At 31.3% G+C, this 26,493-nt stretch overlaps 1 protein-coding gene across 2 annotated transcripts in view; it reads right to left on the bottom strand.

The window, feature by feature from the left end:
• Nucleotides 1-26,493, bottom strand: part of lmf1 (lipase maturation factor 1) — a 47,433-nt gene that overhangs the window by 8,425 nt on the left and 12,515 nt on the right. For both annotated transcript variants that reach the window (XM_073918003.1, XM_073918002.1), the window contains 3 exons: nt 14,878-14,943; nt 1,590-1,757; nt 2-182 (listed from right to left, as the gene is read on the bottom strand). In XM_073918003.1, coding sequence (XP_073774104.1) covers nt 2-182; nt 1,590-1,757; nt 14,878-14,943 — 415 coding nt within the window. The remainder of the gene's footprint in view (nt 1; nt 183-1,589; nt 1,758-14,877; nt 14,944-26,493) is intronic.

Genomic DNA, 26,493 nt, shown 5'->3' with positions numbered 1-26,493 from the left:
CCTTTAGTAGGTGGTGTTTTGAGTCCTTCAGCTTCTTCTGTCTGGATCTTCAGTAAAGTCTGTCTGACGTTTCCAGATCGGCGGAACAGAAAAGCCAGAGCAGAATCATCGAAACAGGCCAGACTGGGAACTATAGTCAACCAGTTCAGAAAACTCAGATTCCCACTTATGATCAGAACGACCTGTTAGAAAACACACAGCAGAGCAATGCATTAAAGGGGCAGTTCACTCCAGATCAGTCTCTTTGGCTCATGCACTTTTTTACAGGTTTTCTAAAGAGGTGTATTAGCTTAGATTTAATGGGACGGGTCACATTTAATAGTTTTTTACAGTTGGGTGATTCTAAACTTTTATTGATTTGTTTCTTCTGTTGAACACAAAACAACATATTCTGAAGAATGTAGGGAAAAAAATCAGCCACTGACATCCATAGTATGTTTTGTTCCTACTATAAAAATCAGTTGTTTGTTTGTTTGTTTGTTTGTTTGTTTGTTTGTTTGTTTGTTTGTTTGATTGTTTAACAGGAACTGTGCACTTGGCATTGTTATACAGAAACAGCCAATGTCATGTGCATAAAGCATAAAAGGACACAAATAAAAGTAAAAAAATAAATAAATAACTAAATTAAATAATTAAATAATAACTCATAAAATAGTACAAATAAATAAATAAATAAAAATAAATAAAATAATAACTCATAAAACAAAATAAAATAGTTAAAAAGTAAAAATTAGATAACAAAAAAATTCAATAATCTCATAAAATAGTAAAAAAACAATAACAAATAAAAAATAATGATAAGTCAAGAAATAAAATTATAACATATTTACTTAAAATAGAAAATAAATAATAAATAACAAAATAATAATAAAACAATAACTCATAAAATAAAATAAAATAGTTACAATTTTTAAATAAATAACAATCTAAAAATAAAATAATAACTTATAAAACAAAATAAAATAGTTAAGAAAATAATAATAATAATAATATAATTATAATAATAACTTATAAAATGAAAAGTAAAAAAATAACTACATAAAAATAAATTAATAGTTAAATAAAATAAAATAAAATAGTTTAAAACATAAATAACAAAATAAAAATAAAATATTCTCATGAAATAAAATAAAACAAAATAGTAAAAAAATTACAAAATAAAAATAAGTCATAAAATAAAATAAAAATAAAACAATAACTCATAATATAATGTAAAATACACAATAAATAAAGTAATAAAATAATAACTCATAAAATATTTTTGGGTGAACTGACCCTTTATTAAGATTTCAGCAGCTTATTTTTATGGCTCCACAAGAGGGCAACAGAACTGTGAGTGAAAAAGCTGTGAAATTATCTAATACTAAAGAGACAGTTCACTTTTTACACAATGTAAAATAAATCTCTGATGTTTCTAGAGAGAGAGTGTGTGAAGTTTCAGCTGAAAATAGCACATAGATAATGTTCTCTAACTCTCTGAAACTGACCCTTAGATCTTAATTGTGATGTTTTGGTGACTGTCGCTTTAAATTCAAATGAGATTGTGATGTTTTCAAACGAGGGCGGAGCTAGGGTGTTTCTGAACGCACCTGGAAGAGGATCTGCAGAGCGCCGTTGATCATGCACATCCGGCGGCCCATGAATGTGAAGAAAGGCACGATGAGTTCGATAAAGTGATTGCTGAGAGTCTCGAAGCGGTGAAACCACCAGGGCGAGCGGTGCATGTAGTAGGACATGGGGTTCGGGACCGGCTGCGTCTGATGAACACACACACACACACACACACACACACACACACACACACACACACACACACACACACACACACACACACACACACACACACACACACACACACTATGTGTGTAAAATATTTTAAAAATTTATGTGTGTGTGTGTGTAAATGTGTGTGTGTGTAAATGTGTGTAAAACACAAAAAATATTATAATTATATATTATAAATATAAATATAAATATATAATAATATAAATATATAATAATTTTTTTTGTTATAATTTTTTTAACTATTTTATTTTATTTAACTATTAATTTATTTTTATTTTGTTATTTTTTTACTTTTTATGAGTTATTATAATTATATTATTATTAGTAGTAGTAGTATTATTTTCTTAACTATTTTATTTTGTTTTTTAGATTTTCGATTTAGAGTTATTTATTTAAAAATTGTAACTATTTTATTTTATGAGTAATTATTTTTTTATTATTTTGTTATTTATTGTTTATTTTCAATCATATTATGAGCTATCATTTTATTTTTATTTCTTGACTTATTATTATTTTTATTTTGTTATCTTTTTTTACTCTTTTATTAAATTATTTAATTTTATTTTGTTACCTTTTTTACTTTTTAACTATTTTATTTTACTTTGAGTTATTATTTTATTATTATTATTATTATTTATTTATTTTTACTATTTTATGAGTTATTATATTTTTATTTTGTTATTTATTTATTTATTTTTACTTTTTTACACACAGAGAGAGAGAGAAAGAGATATATATATATATATATATATATATATATATATATATATATATATATATATATATATATATATATATGTTTTATCATCAAAAGCTGAATCATGTGGTGTCAGTTTCTTCTAAAAAAAGTCCCAAAAAATCCCACAATTCCCTCAAAACTGTGTATAATAAAGCTATATTGAACGCAAATAAAACGGAAATTTATAGCGTTTTGCCCCAGTAAAAGCGTGACTCCTGAATGCTGCTTTAAGAGTCCCCGAGCTCAAACCCGTGGCGGAGTTTAAAGCTTTTACAGCCAACTTTGAGCTCAGGTTTTGCAGCAAACGAGCCGAAGTGAAGAAAATAATGTGTCTGATGGAGAACACATGACACTGATCACACACCCACTGCAACCAGGTGTGTGTGTGTGGATGAAACACAGCCACAGAGCAAACACAAACACACACACACTGATCACCTTTTCCTCACAGTTCAGGGAAACTACTGAAAATAGCCAAACTCCAGCCGGCTGACTGGAGCAAACATGAACACAGTGGCCCTGTGAGCGGGACGGGCCCTTCCCAGCATGCACTGCTCTGTGTTTGCGCAGTGTGTGAAAGGCTGCAGTGTGTGTGCAGGACGGGCGGAGAGCGGCTGGCGCCTGTGACTAAACAACAGACCACTGGACGACAGCTTTAAACATTATTAGAGTCACACAATATCACAAAACTGCTTATTTTGAGTCGCTGCAACCATGCAGACACATGAAATATCTGTTCTGATGTATTATTTATCATTATTATTCTTATTATGCTTATTATGCTTATTATTATTATTATTGTTATTATTATTATTATTATTATTATTACTATTATTGAATTATAAAACTTTGATTCTTATATTTAATTTATTATTATTATTATTATTATTATTATTATTATTATTATTTCAATCCTAAAATGTTGATTATTATTTTTAATTTATTATTATTATTATTATTATTATTATTATTATTATTATTATTTTATCATTGTTATTATTATTATTGAATTATAAAATGTTGATTCTTATATTAAATTAAATTAAATTTAATATTATTATTATTATTATTGGTATTATTTTTTTTAATTATTATTATTATTATTATTGAATTCTAAAATGTTGATTCTTATAATTAATTTATTTTTTATTATTATTATTTTAATCATAAAATGTTGATTCTTAAATATGATTTATTGTTTTATTATTATTATTATTAAGAATAAAATGTTTATTCTCAAATTTACCATTTATTATGATCATTACGATTATTATTATTATTAATAATAACATTAATGTTATTATTACTATAATTTTTTATCATAAAATGTGATAAATTTAATTTATAAATATTATTATTATTATTATTTTAATCATAAAATGTTGATTCTTAAAAAAGATTTATTATTTTATTATGATTATTTTTAATAATAAAATGTTTATTCTTAAATTTACCATTATTATTATTATTATTATTATTATATCATAAAAAGTTGATTCTTAAGTATGATTTATTGTTATTATTATTTTATTATTACTTTTTATAATAAAAATGTTCATTCTTTAATTTACCATTTGTTATTAATATTATCATTACTCTATTTACTACAATGACATTTTTCATACATGTGCATTGTGTTAATGTAAGCCTTAAAATGCTATATTTAAATTAGATGTATAAAGTTGCAACAGTAAAAAAAAATCTATAGATTATTGTTTTTATTATTTTATTTTGCCTACTTTGTTATTTACTCATTTTTGTGCTTGTTATCTTTTATATGTTAATATATTATGAGCAAATAAATAGCGCAAAATGTATTGCTTACAAATGTGTTACGAAAATACCAATAGATGCTTAATGCTTGGATAGCTAATATTTTATTTGCCATTAAAAATGTCACGTAATACGTAATCGAATTATTCATCATACATTCATTCATTCATTTTCCTTCGGCTTAGTCCCTTATTTATCAGCGGTCGCCACAGCAGAATGAACCGCCAACTATTCCAGCATATGTTTTACACAGCGGATGCCCTTCCAGCCACAACCCAGTTCTGGGAAACACCCATACACACTCATATACACAACACTCATACAATAGGACTAATTTAGTTCATCCTATAGCGCATGTGTTTGGACTGTAGGGGAAACAGGAGCACCCGGAGGAAACCCACGCCAACACACTACTGTTTGAGCCTCAACAAAAAATATTGCCCATGAGGAATGCATAAACAGATTAACAATAAACTATCCAATGCATAAATGCAAAAAAATAAATGTTTAAAGCAGCAGAAGTAAAAGCGAGTGTGTGAGATCACCAACAAGACTCTTCCTGGAAATGCATTGTGACGACTTGCTTTGACTTCTATAATGTCAATTCATTTCGACATATTACATTAAACATATTACATTACTATTCCCCTTCCAAGATATCTGCTGGATCGTGCATAAACAAGGATTCGAGCTAATAAAACATAAGTATGCAAGCTCGTATACCTGTTAGAGCTCCTGCGAGGATAGAGCAAAAACCAGCGCAGCAGAGAAAATAATAATAATAATGAACTGGGGACTCCCTTATGGGATTAATACAATATAATTCGTCATCACTTCCTGCGAGCTCGCCAAACTGAAAAACAGAAGTGAGATGGAGGGGGGAAAAATATCATAATAATAAAAAATAACTGGGGTTTTTGCCCAGGCGCTGTAATATAACATTGAGAAAATTAAAAACAAGATGTGTGGGACCAGCGCCAATGAATCAATGCTACCAGAGTCTGACCAACACTGACAGATTAGCATGAACACACTGCTGGATTTAACCCTGTGGTGACTTAAGGGGTAGAAAGGAGGATTTTATGAGCAGAAAAAAAGCCTTAAACACTGTTTTTCATCTTGAAGTTTGGAGAACTTTTCTAAAATTATGCAACGATTAGAAAAAAAGTGAATAGTTTTGTATTTTCATGATGGTTGAACACATTTAGGGTACGATGCTTGTCTCTTGGGTCAGTTTTGTTTGGCCTACTAACTATAAACACACACACACACACACACACACACACATTTTAAATCCCCGGTAACCTTTCGTCAGACACTCTTGCCAGACATATATTCAACAGTAGCCCAAAGAGAAAAGACATTATTTACTAAATAAACATGTAAATACATAACACACAAATATGTTTAGAAATACAAATAAAATTACAAATACATTTACCAAGTGACAAAACATATTAGAGAATCCGTTATAGGTTACACATATCTTTTTGAAAATAACCACATTTTATTAAATTATTTTTATTTATTTATTTATTTTATTTATTATTTATTAATTTTATCTTATTTTTATTTATGTTTTATTTATTTATGTATTTTATTTTATTATATATTTATTAATTAATTTATTTATTTATTTATTTAAATAAATTTCATGCTATTTTTAATTTTAATTTTATTATTTTTATTAACTTTTATTTTTAATTTTATTTGTTTATTGATTTTATTTTACTATTTCTTTTACTTTACTTTATGTTTTATGTATCATTGATTCAGACAATTGAGACTCTTATGTTTTCCATTAATTATTATTATTATTATTATTATTATTATTGAATAATAAAATTGTAATTTTTATTGAATATAAACAAATACAGTGGGCTAAATACAAAAGACATTTTTTACAAATTAAATAGAAATACATAAATTTAAAATATATATAAAATGGAATCTTTTAAAGGTTACACATATATTTTTTTAAATAACCACAATTTATTTAATTATTTTTATTAATTTTTAACAATTTATTTATTTATAAAAAAAATCTTCATTTCATTTTATTTTTATGCATTTAATTTTATTATGTTTTTATTTAAATATTTATTTATTTTTCATTTAGGACCTGTTTAAAATTATTTAAGACCTACAAAATCATTTAAGAGTTTAAAAATTGGCGGAGAGTTTTATTTTTTATTTATTATATATATATTTTTTTGTATCATAAAATGTTTATTCTTAAATTTACCATTTATTATTGTAATTATAATTATTATTATTATTTGTTATGATTTTTATATTTTCCATGTATTACTCTTATTAATATTGAAATAAATAAATATAGCATTTTTAACTACATAAATAGAAATAGATATATATACTATGTGTCTGTTACAGGTTACACGTATATTTTTGAAAATAATAACATTTTATTTAATTATTGTTATACATTTTTATTTATTTAATTAGTTATTTATTTATATTATTTTATTTTTTGTTTATTTTATTCTTATTTATGTAATTTTTATTTATTTATTTATTTATTTAAATTTTTTATTTATTTTATTTTATGTATTTTTTGCGTAATTTTTTTTTTTTATTTTATTTATTTTTTTATTTATGTAATATATTTTTTATTTATGTATTTATTTAATTTTCATTTAAGACCTGTTTAAAATTATTTTCATATTCCTGTTTTCCCAGTGATGGGTTGCACCTGGAAGGTCATCCGCTTCGTAAAACATATGCTGGATAAGTTGGCAGTTCATTCCACTGTGGCGACCCCAGATTAATAAAGCCGAAAAGAAAATCAATGAATGTATTACAACCTAACAGACTCCTCCTCCTGCTCACCATTTCTGAGGTCAAAACTGGCAGCTGGAGGGGTGTGGCTAAGCATGTTAGCCCCGCCCACTACCTCAATCAGATCCAATCTACAAATTAAACCAAAGACAAACAGGAAGTGCATTTTCAGATTACAAGGGCAAACATTTTCATTTTTCTTCACGACATACGCAGATGTATTGTTCACCATGAAGCAAGCAATGTGAGCTAACAACATCACTATGCTTAGTTTTGATTTCACGTGTACTTTAAGAGGCAGGTTAAACGCATGCTGGCGGGTGGCCATAAGTGGAGTTTATGTGCGAGTTATGATTGAAAAGCCAGTTGTGTTGTAATTAGGAAGCGGGCGGGTTTCATACGAACATAAATCCTCAGGCTTATTACGCTACGTTCAGTCACAGAACAAGAACAGGAGCACAAATTAGTTCCATACACTGTTAACTGAAGTGGAGCGTTAAATTCCTGTGTGTGTTTGATGCATTAGCGTTGTAGGACTTGTTATTATTTAAGCCGAAACACCACCACAAACCTGCGCCGTGGGCCACACAAAATACATATGATTATTATAAATGTGCAGCACGAAAGTTTCATCCATTCATTTTCCTTCAGCTTAGATCCTTATTTATCAGGGGTCGCCACAGCGGAATGAACCGACAACTATGCCAGCATATGTTTTACACAGTGGATGCCCTTCCAGTTGCAACCCATACACACTCATTCCCCTATTTTACCCCTATACAAAGTAACTGAAGATTACTGTGCCGGCCACTTTATTAGGTACACCTTACTAGTACACAGCTGGACCCCCTTTGCCTTCAGAACTGCCTTAATCCTTCATGGCAGAGATTCAACAAGCTGCTGGAAATATTCTTCAGAGATTTTGCTCCATGATAGCATCACACAGTTGCTGCAGATTTGTCGGCTGCACATCCATGATGCCAATCTCCCGTTCCACCACATCCCAAAGCTGCTCTATTGGGTTGAGCTCTGGTGACTGTGGAGGCCATTTGAGTGCAGTGAACTCATCGTCATGTTCAGCAGTCTGAGATGATTGAGCTTTATGACATGCTGCGTTATCCTGCTGGAAGTAGCCATCAGAAGATGGAGACACTGTGCTCACAAAGGGATGGACATGGTCAGCAGCAATACTCAGGTAGGCTGTGGCGTTGATGCTCAATTGGTACTAATGGACCCAAAGAAAATCTCCCCCACACCATTACACCACCACCACCAGCCTGAACCGCTGACACAAGGCAGGATGATCCATGCTTTCATGTTGTCTGAGCCGAGCATCCGAATGTGTCAGCAGAAATGGAGACTCATCAGAGCAGCAACGTTTCTCCAATCTTCTATTGTCCAGTTTTGGTGAGTCTGTGTGAATTGTAGCCTCAGTTTCCTGTTCTTAGCTGACAGGAGCGGCACCCGGTGTGCTCTTCTGCTGCTGTAGCCCATCCGCCTCAAGGTTGGACGTGTTGTGTGTTCAGAGATGCTCTTCTGCAGAGCTCGGTTGTATCGAGTGCTTATTTGAGTTACTGTTGCCTTTCTATCAGCTGGAACCAGTCTGGCCATTCTCCTCTGACCTCTGGCCTCATCAACAAGGCATTTGCGCCCACAGAACTGCCGCTCACTGGATATTTCCTCTTTGTCGGAGCATTCTCTGTAAACCCTAGAGATGGTTGTGCGTGAAAATCCCAGTAGATCAGCAGTTTCTGAAATACTCTGAGCAGCCCGTCTGGCAGCAACAACCATGCCACGTTCAAAGTCTCTTAAATCCCCTTTCTTCCCCATTCTGATGCTCGCTCTGAACTGCAGCTGATCCTCTTTACCATGTCTACATGCCTGAACGCAGTAAGCTGCTGCCATGTGATCGGCTGATTAGAAATGTGCGTTAACAAGCAGTTGAGGGGTGTACCTAATAAAGTGGCCAGTGAGTGTACATAGACACATGCACAACAATAGTGACAGACAGACACAATAGTAGGGGATGGAGTCTGTAATCTGGCTAATAGATGTCCAGTAATTGACTAATATACATCACATGACTCCAACTGATAGGGGTTTACTGTTTTGGCTGAACTCTCTCTCTGTCTCTCTCTCTCACACACACACACACACACACACACACACACACACACACACACACACACACACACACACACACACACACAGAGTTTTGCTTGTCTCTGTCTTTGGTTCACGCTTGTGTTCTGCTCCTTCAGTGTTTTCTCGGTGTGTTTTGGGGAAAATGGGATGGAGCAAAAAGCCATTTTGGAAGCATAGCAGCGACTCCTTCAATCTGGAAATGATACACACACACACACACACACACACACACACATTCTCTGTTTTGCTTTTTCCATGGTGAGCGGACAGTAAATACACCCCGAATCCTCTTCCAAAACCTCTGCCTGTGCCCTGAGCGTAATCAAAGTCAAGAGACGCTAACCGAGCTGCACGCCGGAAAACTAAAACACAATGCTTCAAAGAAAGAGCAGGGAAACGTGTGGCTCTGAACACACACACACACACACACACACACACACACACACACACACACATATCTGAAATACACAGGGATGTGGGTGGTTTAGCTGCTGGTCACAGATCTGGGACACAAACCAAAGGAGGGTTGCAGGTTCAAAGCCCGCCTTGAGCAAAACATTTAAAGGGACAGTACACCATTACACACACACACACATATGGAAGAAACGTTCACAGAGACATACACACACTCTCTGTCACTCATATACACAGGCAAAAAAACCTACAAAGAGAAAGACCAAAACCAAACACACACGCGCACACACACACACACACACGCACACACACACACACACACACATAATAAACCTACACAAACACACTCATACATGCATGCACGTACACACACACACACACACACGTAATAATGTAAGAAACCTAAACAAACACACACACACACACAAGAAGCCTACATAAACACACACATGCATGCACATACACACACACACCCACAATAAACCCACCAATACCTACACAAACACATGCACAAACACGCACGCAAACATACATATACGATACCTACACAATCACACACACATAGGAAACCTACATAAACACACACACATGCACACACACACACACACACACACACACAATAAACATACCCATACCTACAAAACCACATGCACACACACACACACGCGCATACACACACACACATATAAGATCCCTACACAAACACACACACAAGATACCTACACAATCACACACACACACATAGGAAACCTACACAAACACACACACACACACACAATAAACATACCCATACCTACAAAAACACATGCACACACACACACACACGCATACACACACACACATAAGATCCCTACACACACACACACACACACACACACACACGTAAAAAACCTACACAAATACATGCACATGCATACACACACATTTATGCATGCACACACACACACACACAAATTTTTGGGTTACGCGCGCAAACTGAAGAGTGGGGTTTGTTGGGGGGTTGGTGGGGGGGCTGGGTGGATCCATTCTTTCATGTTGTTGAGGCCAAATTCTGCCCGGCCATGCAAATGTGTCAGCAGAAATGGAGACTCATCAGAGCAGGCAACGTTTCTCCAATCTTCTATTGTCCAGATGGCATAGCGAGGTAAAACCAGGAAAACTTCCTTTCTTTATTAAATGCTTAGTTTAATCCACTTACAGACGGCAAGACATCGATAAAAGCCAAATTCAGCATTAAAAACAACATTGGGGAAAACCCTTCAGAAATAACAGCTTAATTCTTCATTCCTGGAGCTCATGTGAGGTGGACGGACGGACGCTTTCTGACCATGATTAACCTCTGCTAACACACACACACACACACTTTATTACAGTTAATTTATTGTACGTAAACACTAAATTATATACTATAATTATATATTATTATAACGAAAAATATATAATAAAATATTAATAATAAAAATAATAATAAAATAATATATTATTATGATCATTTAATGTATGTATTATATATTTAAATAAATTCTACATTAAATAAATTATAAAATAAATAAGTTATAAATAAAATAGATTAAATTACAAAATAAATAAATAAAAAATTAAATAAATTATCAATTTAATAAATGAAAAACTAACTGTATTATAAATTAAATAAATGATAAAATAAATTAATTGTTAATTAAATAAACTATGAAAAAAGAAATTTATTATAATAAAAGTCAAATTCAGCATTAAAAACAACATTGGGGAAAACCCTTCTGAAATAAGAGCTTAATTTGCTGGAGCTCATGTGAGGTGGACGGACGTACTCTGACCACGATTAACCTCCACTGACACACACACACACACACACACACACACACACACACACACACACACACACACACACACACACACACACACACACACACACACACTATCTGCACAGGATTCCCCTTACTGTGCTGGAATAAAGCATCATTGTGGAGTTTAGACACACTCCTATTGTCCATCTAGAACAATGCGCAGCCTTTATAACATTAAACCTCCTGCCAAACTCACTCAGACTGACTTTAAGTGTTGTCTCATGCTGTTATCTTGATGCAAGTGTTTTCCAAAAATGAGACGATGCGGGACAAAACTTATGCAACGTCTACCAAAAATATATTTAAATGTGTTCAGGTGGAGAAACAACACATAAATACACTGAACATGCGGGTGAAAATTAAAAATTATGGTTTTGGGAAAATATATTAAAATTTATTTCAAATATTTGCCAATGAAGTCAGATCCTAATGCTTCCTGGAAATATTTTTATTAATTTTTATTTAGTCATTTTGCTTCTCATAAATGCAGCTTTATTCAAGGGTATTTAGATTGTTTTTAAGTTTAGTTAAAGGTTTTGTGTATGTTGTTATTGTCATTTATATTGACTTATTATGTGAATTAAATACATTTTAAAATATGTTTTTTTTATTCATTTTTACTTATATTCTAGTTGATTTGAAATTTTTATTTTAACTAATTAATAAACTAATTAATTTACTTATTTATTTCAATTTAATTAAACGTTTAAATTGTTATATTGACTATGTGCAAGTTAAAATTTTGGTAGTTTTAATAATTTTGCAATATGTATTTTTTATTAACTTGTGTAATGTCTATATTAATTTTTTATTTTTTTATTTTTTTCATAATCAAATTAATTACAGATTAAATAAATTATCAAATAAATTATTTAGAAATTAAATAAATTATCAAATAAATTACTTATGAATAAAAAATCTATTAAATAAACTATAAATTAAACAATTCAAAAATTAAATAAATTCAGGAAACATTTAATAAATTATAAATTCAATTAATTATTTAAAAAATATTGTAAATTATAAATAAAATAAATTATAAATTGAATAAATTATAAACTTAACTCTTGTTTTCGTGTACGATTACACTAAGATAAACACTCTTTTTCATAATTAAATGAATTATAAATTAAATAATTTACAACATCAATTATTTATAAATTGAATAAATTATAACATAAATTCATTATAAATTTAAAAATATCAATTAAATAAACTATAAGTTTAATAAATTATAAATTATATAAATCTAGGAAAAATTTATTAAATTATAAATTAAATAATTTATTTTAAAAATAGTGTAAATTATAAGTTAAATAAATTACAAATTGAATAAATTATAAATTAAAAAAATATTTTAAAATGTTGTAAATTATTAATTAAATAAATTATCAATTGAATAAATTATATAAATAAATAAATTTTACATTGAATAAATTATAAATGTAATATATTACAAAACTGTTAATAAATAATAAATTAAATAATTTATAAATTAAATAAATTATTAAAATAAATTATGAACTGTACTTTATCAAATAAATAAATAAAATACATAAGCTTGTTTTATATATCATGTATTTAAATAAATTATAAATTAAATAAATTATTATAGTTATTATAATTTATTATAATAACTATATCATATTATATATTATATTATATAATTTAAAAATTATTATAATTATAGGTTTTTATTAGTTGTGTTGTCTATATATTCATTTTTAATTCCTATTTTCATGTATGATTAAACCAAGATAAATTATTTAAAAATATATATGTTTAATTAAATTATTTAATTTAATACATTAGTTTGAAACTAACTGAAAACTGTAACTCACCAAATAAAATACATTATTTTTAAATAAATAAATAAATTATTAAATAAAACATAATAAACTAAATAAATGCATTATAAATCAAATAATAAGTTAAACAAATAAATTATAAATTAAATAAATTATAAAAACAGATAAATTATAAAATAAAACATAATAAATTAAATAAATACATTATAAATTAAAAAAATACATTATAAATTAAATAAGCTATAAAATGGATAAATTATCAAATAAAACATAATAAATGAAATAAATACATAATAAATTAACTAAAAAAATAAATTAAATAAATAAATAATAAATTAAACAAATAAATTGTAAAATAAATTATAAAATTATAAATAATAAATTAAATAAATTATCAAATTAAAAGTAATAAATAAATAAACTATATATTAAAAATTATAAATGAATTACAAATTAAATAAATTAAAATTGACAAGTAATAAAGTATTTTTTTTTCTTTGACTACTCGTCAGTTTACATACTGATTATGAGCATTTTTCACTGTCCATCTACAAATTCTCACCTGAAGTCAATACTCTTGTTGTTTCAACCACAGTGCCATTTTTCAGTCATTTGTGTCCAGTTTTACAGGTGCAGAATCCATCAGTTTTCCTCCTGAATTTCCCTCAAGCTTTATTCAGGCCAGATATCATATGACATCTTATTAATCGTGACCTTCAGCATAATCTAATCTCAATCTTTCATTTATTCTAGAGTGTTTCTTCCTCTTCAAGCTCTTCATTTCTGTGCCACAAACACTGACTCACCGAACACTGAGACTTCCAGCTTTCTGTTTATACTCAAATCATCCAAAACCCCTCCATTAAACACTGAAGATCTCCATTTACCTGCTTACGTAAGCTCCAAAACCAGCCGACCACACCACTGATAATATTTCAGACCATTCTGACGGCTTTTTATGCTGTGAAAAATACTAAACAAGACCCAAAAGCTGCATAAAAGAACATTTATGAAACTATATTAAGAGAAATGTGGTAAATAAGACAAAAACTTTAGAAGATATGATTATTATTCTCTGTATTTCAGTCTTGTTTTGCAGGTTATACATTAAATTTCAACAATAAATAATATTAAATTGCATAATTTCTATTAATTAATATAAATCTAGAGCACGGCTTGGTGGCTCAATGGTTAGCACTGTGGCCTTGCAGCAAGAAGGCCACTAGTTCGATTCCCTGCTGGGTCAGTTGGTGTTTCTGTGTGGAGTTTGCATGTTCTCCCCGTGTTGGCTTGGGTTTCTTCCTGGTGCTCCGGTTTCCCCCACAGTCCAAAGACATGCGCTGTAGGGGAATTGATTAACTAAATTGGCCGTAGTTTATGAATGTGTGTGTGAATGAGCGTGTATGGGTGTTTCCCAGTACTAGGTTGCAGCTGGAAGGGCATTCACAGTGTAAAACATATGCTGAAATAGTTGGTGGTTCATTCCGCTGTGGTGACCCCTGATTAATAAAGGGACTCAGCCGAAAAGAAAATGAATGAATGAATGAATGAAGCCCAGTTTAACTCATACCTCATAATGGTAATCCATACAGGTGAGGTCCGTCCAGCAGCGGTCGCCTCTGATCTTGATCAAACCCTGGACAAACACAGAGAAACAAATCTGCATATTAATATCCTGCATATAAATTAACCTTATTTCTGGTTGTGAATTGCATTATGGGATGTTGATCTCTGACAAGCATATTAATGGTGGCAGATTTTAAACATGCATAACCCCTGATAGCTGATATTCTGCTGTTGCTTAATGGGATACAGCTCCTGCCAAAAGTTAACAAGAATTATTTATTTATTAAATTACCCATTAAATTGTATTTTATTAACATCTACCCCCACCCAAGCCATGAACCCAACCCTCAAAGTAATATAAAAACAGTAATTATGCTGATTTATATGATATATATATATATATATATATATATATATATATATATATATATATATATATATATATATATATATATATAGCATAATTACTGTTAATTTACCCTACCCCAACCCTAAACCCAACCCTCACAGTAATGTAAAACCAGTCATTATACAGAGTATTATTCCTATTATTTATTAAATTACCTATTTATTGCATTTTATCAACCTATACTCCTACCCTAACCCTCACAGTAATGTAAATATTCATATTATTTATTAAAATTACCCACCAAATTGTATTTTATTAATATCTACCCCTACCCCAGCCATAAATCCAACCCTCACAGTAATGTAAAAACAGTAATTATGCTGATTATTATTCATATTATCAAATAAATTACACATTAAATTGTATTTTATTAACATCTACCCCTACCCCAACTGTCAAAGTAATGTAAAAACAGAAATTATACAGAGTATTATTCATATTATTTATTAAATTACCCATTTAATTGTATTTTATTAACCTGTACTCCCACCCTAACCCTCACAGTAATGTAAATATTCATATTATTTCTTAAAATTACCCATTAAAATGTATTTTATTAACATCTACCCCTTCCCCAAGCATAAATTCAACCCTCACAGTAGTGTAAAACAGTAATTATGCTGATTATTATTCATATTATTTATTAAAATTCATATTTAATTGTATTTTATGAACATAAACTCCTACCTTGACCTTCAAAGTAATGTAAAAACAGTAATTAGAGAGAGTAATATTCATATTATTTATTAAAATTACCCATTAAAATTTATTTTATTAACGTCTACCCCTTCCCCATTCTTAAATTCAACCCTCACAGTAGTGTAAAACAGTAATTATGCTGATTATTATTCATATTATTTATTAAAATACCCATTTAAATGTACTTTATGAACATATACTCCTACCTTGACCTTCACAGTAAAGTAAAATAGTCATTAAACAGAGTAATATTCATATTATTTCTTAAAATTATCCATTAAAATGTATTTTATTAACATCTACCCCTACCCTAGCCATAAATCCAACCCTCACAGTAGTGTAAAACAGTAATTATGCTGATTATTATTCATATTATCAAATAAATTACACATTAAATTGTGTTTTATTAACATCTACCCCTTAACCCAACCGTCAAAGAAATGTAAAAACAGTAATTAGAGAGAGTAATATTCATATTATTTATTAAAATTACCCATTAAAATGTATTTTATTAACATCTACCCCTACCCAAGCCATAAATACAACCCTCACAGTAGTGTAAAACAGTAATTATGCTGAATATCATTAATATTATTTATTCAAATACCCATTTAATTGTATTTTATTAACATAAACTCCTACCTTAACCATCAAAGAAATGTAAAAACAGTAATTAGAGAGAGTAATATTCATAATATTTATTAAAATGACCCATTAAAATGTATTTTATTAACATCTACCCCTACCCAAGTCATAAATCTAACCCTCACAGTACTATAAAACAGTAATTATGCTGATTATTATTCATATTATTTATTAAAATACCCATTTAATTGTATTTTATGAACATAAACTCCTACCTTGACCTTCAAAGTAATGTAAAAACAGTAATTAGAGAGAGTAATATTCATATTATTTATTAAAATTACCAATTAAATTGTATTTTATTAACATCTACCTCTACCCTAGCCATAAATTCAACCCTCACAATAGTGTAAAACAGTAATTATGCTGATTATTATTCATATTATCAAATAAATTAAACATTAAATTGTATTTTATTAACATCTACCCCTACCCAAGCCATAAAACCAACCCTCACAATAGTGTAAAACAGTAATTATGCTGATTATTATTCATATTATTTATTAAAATACATATTTAATTGTATTTTATGAACATCAACTCCTACCTTGACCTTCAAAGTAATGTAAAAACAGTAATTAGAGAGAGTATTATTCATATTATTTATTAAATTACCCATTAAACTGTATTTTATTAACATCTACCTCTACCCAAGTCATAAATCTAACCCACACAGTAGTGTAAAACAGTAATTATGCTGATTATCATTAATATAATTTATTAAAATACATATTTAATTGTATTTTATGAACATAAACTCCTACCTTGACCTTCAAAGTAATGTAAAAACAGTAATTAGAGAGAGTATTATTCATATTATTTATTAAATTACCCATTAAATTGTATTTTATTAACATCTACCCCTTCCCCAACCATAAATTCAACCCTCACAATAGTGTAAAACAGTAATTATGCTGATTATTATTCATATTATCAAATAAATTAAACATTAAATTGTATTTTATTAACATCTACCCCTACCCAAGCCATAAATCTAACCCTCACAGTAGTGTAAAACAGTAATTATGCTGATTATCATTAATATAATTTATTAAAATACCTATTTAATTGTATTTTATGAACATAAACTCCTACCTTGACCTTCAAAGTAATGTAAAAACAGTAATTATACAGAGTATTATTCATATTATTTATTAAATTACCCATTAAAATGTATTTTATTGAAATCTACCCCTACCTCAACCCTCACAGTAATGTAAAAAAAAAACAGTAATGATCATTGTACAGCGTCACAAAAAAATGATGCTATATTATTGTGAGTATCCACAACTGTATCCCTTCTAGACACTTAACCCGAGGAGATCTGGATCTCAATGAAGCAGGAAAACCAGCGATGTGTTCAGTCACAAAAAAAAGTGAGTTTCAGCATAAACATGGAGAAGGAACAGTCGGACCATTCTCAAACCCTGAGGAACGCCTGCATCAGTGACTCTCGCTGCTTATCGGCCGCATTCCCGCATTAATGACATTACGCATAATGCAATAAGGAAACTTGGAATGAGTATTAGTTCCCTAAAATGCGATTGCACTAATGTGAAAATGACTGACTCCCACCCTCAACCCACCTATCAGATGGCCAATAAATAAAGCCAGCATTAAGAGCTGCTTATGTGTGTGTGTGTCGCTGCTTTAATGACAGCGATTCACAGCTCACACACATACGCACTTATTTACACACATTACAAAATAAATCAGATTAAAACCACAGATACCAAATCATAGGGGACTCGTCGTTTATTCCCATGCATAAAGAGCATTTTAAGAGCTGCTTTTTAAATGGTTTTCATAATTCACATGATTAAACATGCAACAAATAATGATTTCTGTTTAAAAATAATCATAATTAATTGCATTTTACTCTTCACTTTTTTTTATAATAAATAAATAAATAAATAAATAAATAAATAATAATTAGTTGCATTTTAAGGCATTTACTCTTCACTTAATATCAGTCTTAAAAATAAACCCCAAAAATATAAATATAATGCATTTAAAAGTGAAAATGGATCAGAAATATGCAGTCTGGTGGAGATGCTGATGTGACATTTACATAAACATTTACATATTTGCATATAAATTATTAATAACTCCCAATAAAGAAGAGTATTTTAGATATTAAACTGCTTTTTTTGACTTTTAATAATTCACATGATTAAACATGCAACAAATGCATGTTTTCTGGTAATAATATTAATAATCAATTGGATTTTAAGGCATTTACTTAAATTAAGCTGATATGATTTTAACATGGTCAGAAAGTGACACATTTCTGATTATTACTACTTACTTAAAATGATTAATAAATTATAAATTCTCATCCATTTAAGAGCATTTAAGATTTTAAACTGCTGTTTTTTCATGGTTTTAATAATAAATAAATAAATAAATAAATAAATAATAATTAGTTGCATTTTAAGGCATTTACTCTTCACTTAATATCAGTCTTAAAAATAAACCCTAAAAATTTTAATATAATGCATTTAAAAGTGAAAATGGATCAGAAATATGCAGTCTGGTGGAGATGCTCATGTGACATTTACATGAACATTTACATATTTGCATGCAAATTATTAATAACTCCCAATAAATAGGAGTATTTGAGATATTAAACTGCTTTTATTGACTTTTAATAATTCATATGATTAAACATGCAACAAATGCATGTTTTCTTTTAATAATATTAATAATTAATTGGATTTTAAGACGTTTACTTAAATTAAGCTGATATGATTTTTACATGGTCAGAAAATGACACATTTCTGATTATTACTACTTACTTAAAATGATTAATAAATTATAAATTCTCATCCATTTAAGAGCATTTTAGATTTTAAACTGCTGTTTTTATGGTTTTAGTAATAAAAAAATAAATAAAATAAAATACATACATATATATATATATATGTGTGTGTGTGTGTGTGTGTGTGTGTATTTTATATATATATATATATATATATATATATATATATATATATATATATATATATATTCTGATGGCAGCAGGATAACGCAGCATGTCATAAAGCTCAATCATCTCAGACTGGTTTCTTGAACATGACGATGAGTTCACTGTACTCAAATGGCCTCCACAGTCACCAGAGCTCAATCCAATAGAGCAGCTTTGGGATGTGGTGGAACGGGAGATTGGCATCATGGATGTGCAGCTGACAAATCTGCAGCAACTGTGTGATGCTATCATGGAGCAAAATCTCTGAGGAATATTTCCAGTAGCTTGCTAAAACTCTGCCACGAAGGATTAAGGCAGTTCTAAAGGCAAAAGGGGGTCCAACCCGGTACTAGTAAGGTGTACCTAATAAAGTGACCAGTGAGTGTATACAATATTAGCCGTCATTACGTCGACCTATTAAGTGCATTTTGAAACAAACTCCAAACAAAGAAACCAATGTTGACGGCTGACGGCTAATGAACATGAACAGATGGAGGAGACGCTTCCACTCCTGCAGGAATGTGTGAACTTCAGCCGCTAAGTGAAAGATTCCCGACACACACACACACACACACACACACACACAGCCAATATCTCCTGACATTAAAAATAACTCTCCAACAGATAATAAATGTGCAGAGCCGAGGGAATCGTGTGAACCGCGAGTCCAGTCCCAAACCCAAGCCTCAAGTCTGAAGGATTTCAAGAGCTGCTTTTGATGTGTGCAGAAAATGAAGTCCCTTGCTGAGAAAAAGGGGAAGAAAAGAAATGATGCTGAAGGACAGCTTGGCGGCGGATCCAGCGGAGACCTTGAGGAGAAACTGGATTCAGAAACCGCTGGCGTTTAACTCACCGCTTCTCGGAAGAGAGAAGAACTCGGTCATTTGGCTTCAGCAGCAAATTACTGCAGAGCGCTGGTGCTAATGAATGTTTTGCCACAACCGTTAGGGTTTAATTGCACTGTTAAATAGCGAACTGGAGAATTACAGCACGCGCTTGTGTAATAACAGATGTTTGGAGCTTCAGAAAGTGAATCCGACATGAAAATACAGCAAGACAGAATTAGTCGCCGCCCTGGCCTGTTATTTTCCCCAATTTCTGTTTAACAGAAAAGAAGATTTTGTCCAACACATTTCTAATCATGATAGTGTTAATAACTCATCTCTAATAACTGATTTATTTTATCTTCCTAATATTGACAGCACATCATATTAGACTAGATATTTGACTAGTGTTCAGCTTAAAGTGACATGTAAAAGCTTTACTAGGGTAATTAGGGTAAAGTTAGGGTAATTAGGCAAGTCAAACAGTGGTTTGTTCTGGAGAAACGACTAATAATCCATAGATGACGAATCCAACACTAATATTGCTTATAGGGGTTAATAATATTGACCTTAAAATGGCTTTAAAATAATTAAAAACAGCTTTTATTCTAGCCCAAATAAAACAAATAAGACTTTCCCCACTTTGTTCCACAAACAAATATATATTAATAAACAGAAGTCGCTCAGTGTCATTGACACAACTACTAAACAACACCATCATGGTCACACATAAAATTCAAGGAAAGGAATAAACATTAATCATCAACATTAGATGCCACGTAAAGCAGGTCGCACACCAGAAGCGACGCTCGGCGGCGCGCCGCGCAGCGCCACGCAGCGCCACGTATTTTAGAATTCTAATCATAGGTTTCTATCAGGATACACACACCGGCGCCGCAAGTCGGCGGCTGTCGGCGGCGCCCGGCGACGGCTCAGGACGCAGTTCATTTTTCAGCCGCGCCACAGAGCGCCATCTGATTAGTTTCATGTTAAATATCATTCGAATGTGCGCGTCTGGTGAGCGATACTTTAATCTGTCATGTACGCGCCGTGTCGCGGCGCCGAGCGGCGCTTCTGGTGTGCGACCTGCTTAAAACACTAATGTGCATAACCCATGAGTAGGCCCACACGGAATCTGCGCGCGCAGCATTCCGCAGCATTCTGCAGCATTCCGCAGCATTCCGCAGATTTTTCGCAGATTTTCCGCAGAATTCCGCAGATTTTTAGCATATCATTAATTCTGTTTATTTACTTGAGTAAATGTGTAAACCTAATTTTTTAAAGTTTTTATTCAGTAATTAATTACTTTTTGTTTCATATATTAAGGTTTTAGTTTTGATACTCCGCTGGATACTCCCAAAATAATTCCGCAGAAATCCGCAGCTTTTTACCTAAATTCTCTGCAGAAATAGCAAAAAACATCCGCAGATTCCATCTGGCCCTACCCATGAGAAAAAAAACTAAACATATGGCCGTAAAAAAGTGTAAAAAGTAAAAGTGTCATGCAGAGAATTTTGAGGAAGTCAAATACCTGTATGTATTAACCGAAACGTACTGTTAATCAGGTTACAGATTTTTACTGAATCGTTTTTACTAGTTGTTTACTGTTGAAATTACGGTCACTTTTTGCAGAGTAAAAAAAATGCAGCTCCGGTTGGCGGAATTTGAAAACAAAAAACACTGTAGGAACGTAAAATACATTTAGAATTTTTACAGTAAATTACTGTATTTTATTAATTTATTCTCATTCACTAATGATGTAAGTGCAAACGTAACCTAAACGTAACATCAACAAAAAAAGCATTAAAAAGAGAAGTGTCATGCAGGGAATTTTGGGAAAGTCAATAAACAGCGATTTCTGGCACAAAACGGTCATTTGTGCAGAACACGCTGGATCCGGCACCTCTGAAATCTGATCCAGCACCTCATTTTACTGATCCTCGTCCTCAACCGCCCTCCTCCCCTATTCGCTGTTCACTTTCACTTTCTTCCGTGACTCCCCAACCCACTTCACTTTCATCCGCGACAACCCCCGCTCTTCACTTTCATCCTTCGTCCGCGACACCCCCTTCACTTTCATGGGAGACATCTCTCCATCCTCGGGTAACATGCCAGATCCGTTACCCCGATCTGTTCCAGGACCTCGCAATTCACAAATTAAGCCCTGGTTAATAACCATATATATTAAGGAGATTTACTGTTAACCAGGTGACAGATTTTTACCATAGTTACCGTATTTTACCGTTGAAACTACAGTCATTTCTTACAGTTTATAGTAAAAAAATGCAACTGTGTTTTCCGGAATTTTACCATAAAAAAAATATTGTAGAAATGCAATATACATTTTGAATTTTTACGGTAAATTACCATATTTTATTAATTTATAGTCATACACTAATGTTATGTACAAAAGTAACTAAACATAACGTCAACAAAAAAGCATAGAAAGTGTAGTGTCATGCAGGGAATTTTGAGAAGGTCAAAATACAGTTAGTAACCGTATAAAATAAGGAAACGTACTGTAACCAGGTTACAGATTATTACAGAAGGATTTTTACCGCTTTTTATTGTTGAAATTACAGTAATTTTTTACAATGGAATTTTAACAAATAATATGGTAGGAATGTAAAATAAATGTTTAATTTTACAGTAAATTGCCGTATTTGATTAGTATATAGTCATACACTAATGTTATGAACATATGTACATAACTCTTCAGCAAAAAAGTACAAAATGTGAAGTGTCATGCAGGGAATTCTGGGAAAGACAATTTACGGTTATTAACCGTACATATTTACCGAAATGTACTGTTAACCAGGATTTTTACAACAGCATTTTTACTGTTTTTACTGTTGAAATCACAGTCGTTTCTTACAGTTTATGGTAAAAAATGCAGCTGTGTTATCCAGAATTTTATCATAAAAAGTATTGTAGAAATGCAATATACATTTTGAATTTTTACGGTAAATTACCATATTTTATTAATTTATAGTCATACACTAATGTTATGTACAAATGTAACTAAACATAACGTCAACAAAAAAGCATAATAAGTGTAGTGTCATGCAGGGAATTTTGAGAAAGTCAAAATACAGTTAGTAACCGTATAAAATAAGGAAACGTACTGTAACCAGGTTACAGATTATTACTGTAGGATTTTTACCGCTTTTTATTGTTGAAATTACAGTAATTTTTTACAATCCATGGTACAAGAAAACGGCAGCTGTGGTTGCTGGAATTTTAACATAAATAATATGGTAGGAATGTAAAATAAATGTTTAATTTTACAGTAAATTACCGTATTTGATTAGTTTATAGTCATACACTAATGTTATGAACAAATGTAAATAACTCCTCAGCAAAAAAGCACAAAATGTGAAGTGTCATGCAGGGAATTCTGGGAAAGACAATTTACGGTTATTGACCGTACATATTAACCGAAACGAGGATTTCTACAACAGCAGTTTTACTGTTTTTACGGTTGAAATAACAGTCGTTTCTTACAGTTTATGGTATAAAAAATGCAGCTGTGTTTGCCAGAATTCTATCATCAAAATATTGTAGAAATGCAATATACATTTAGAATTTTTACGGTAAATTACCATATTTTATTAATTTATAATTATAGACTAATGTTATGTACAAATGTAATCTAAACATAACGTCAACAAAAAAACATAATAAAGAAAATCTGAAAAAGTCAATTTACAGTTATTAACCGTATATATTAAGGAAACGTACTGCTAACTAACTTCATTTGCTGTAAAATCTACACTCATTTTTTTTGCATTGTAGATTTATATAATAAAGTTTTCTCTTTTATATTGTAAAAGTCTTTAGTATTACGTTAGATAGATTTCATGCATCTTTCAGTTTTAAATAAAAAAAATAAATGGCGTATTAAATTTAATTTAACATCTTTATTATTATTAACATCTTTATTATTAATAATATCTTTATTATTATTTCACTCTGACACTAATAAACGCAGCCTTTGTTAAATAAATACTAACCTAAATTCACCTCATATTTCAAATTGGCAAACATCGTGATCAACATTCCCAATTCGTTTTAATGACTTTACATCTCCTAGGGCCCAAATTACACTCCTTTTACTTCCATCAACACTCAACAGACGCATTGAAATGTGAGGAAACACCTCCAATGAGTGATAATCATTACCACACTATTAAAGCCAGCGTTTTCATTTCTCGTGTGTGTGTGTGTGTGTGTGTGTGTGTGTTTTCTCTGCTCCTCGTGTGTCTGAAGGGAAACGGCTGCAGGGTTTTTACAGTTGTAAGTACTTAAAGGCAATTATATTCTTGGCCTCGTTTAACCGAACGTGCAGCTCGCCTTCCCCATTCCTCCTCATTTACGGCGCTAATTGGAAAAACATTTTCATCTACATGGCAACCTCTGTGCTTTTGGCAGACAATAGTTACACCAGCCATAAAAATCCCAGACAGAAGTCGTCTGACGCTGGTTAATGCGTGCTTTACCGCTGCACATGTACTTTTACTCGCTTTCTCAAGACGCAGACATTTGAGTTACAAAAATCAAGCGCTTGTATTAAAGCAAACTACTTTAAATATTGGTAATCAGACTGAAGCTGCTATTTCATTCATTATATATTATTTAGCCAATGGCAGACGCGGGTCACACTTCACTGATTCATTCATTCCAACTATCCATCCATTCATGTGTCTATAAAATCCTTCTTTCTTTCTATCCATCCATCTATCCATCCGTCTATCCATCCATCCATCCATCCATCCAGCCGTCTATCCATCTGTGTCAATCTGTCCATCTTTCTTTTCATCCATGCACCCATCCGTCCATCGGTCCGTCTATCCATGCATCTGTGCATTGATGTATCTATAAAACCCATCCATCTTTATACTCATCCATCCATTTGTCCATTCATTCATCTATTGATTCATGTGTCTATAAAATACATCTATCTTTCTATCCATCTATCCATCCATTCATCTGTCCATCCATTCATCCATCTATCCATTCATGTGTCTATAAAATACATCCATCTTTCTATTCATCCATCCACCCATTCATTCACCCATCCGTCCGTCTATCCATCCATCTATCCATTCATGTGTCTATAAAACCCATCTATCTTCTTATCCATCCATCCATCCATCCATGTATCTATAAAACCCATCCATCCACCTATCCATCTATCTATTTGTCCAACAATCCAACCATCCATCTATCCATTCATTTGTCTATAAAACCCATCTATCTTTCTATTCATCCATCCATGCATCCACCCATCCATTTGTCCATCCATCCATTCATATGTCTAAATAATACATCCATCTTTCTATTCATCCATCCACCCATTCATCCACCCATCTGTCCATCCATCCATCTATCCTTTCATGTGTCTATAAAATTCATCCATCTTTCTATCCATCCAATCCATCCATCCATCATTTATAAAATCCATCCATCTGTTCATCCACCAACTATCCATCTTTCCATCCGTCCACCGGTCCAATCCATCTTGCCATCCATCCATCCATCCATCCACCTATTTATCCATTTATCTGTCCAGCTGTTCATTTCTCTGTCCATCGATGAATTTAACCCATAAATCTATCTATCCAACCATCCATCCATCTGTCTGTCTGTCCATCCTTCTATACATTCTTGTGTCTATAAAATCCATTCATCTGTCTATCCATGCATCCACCCATTCACCCATCAGCTATCTGTCTATAAAATCCATCCATTCATCCACCTATCCATCATTCTATTCATCCATCTATCGGCCCTCCAATCCATCTTGCTATCCAATTATCCATCTATTTGTGCATCTGTCCATCCATCCATCCATCCATCCATCCATCCATCCATTTAATCTATCCATCCATTTATCCATTTATGTGTCTATAAAATTCATCCATCTTTCTATCCATCCACCATTTATCTATCTATCTATCTATCTATCTATCTATCTATCTATCTATCTATCTATCTATCTATCTATCTATCTATCTATCTATCTATCTATCTATCTATCTATCTATCCATCCATCCATCCATCCACCCAAATCC

The sequence above is a fragment of the Danio rerio genome, chromosome 12 (genome assembly GCF_049306965.1).
Source record: "Danio rerio strain Tuebingen ecotype United States chromosome 12, GRCz12tu, whole genome shotgun sequence".
Taxonomy (NCBI): domain Eukaryota; kingdom Metazoa; phylum Chordata; class Actinopteri; order Cypriniformes; family Danionidae; genus Danio; species Danio rerio.
This window is presented reverse-complemented; position numbering and strand designations above follow the sequence as displayed.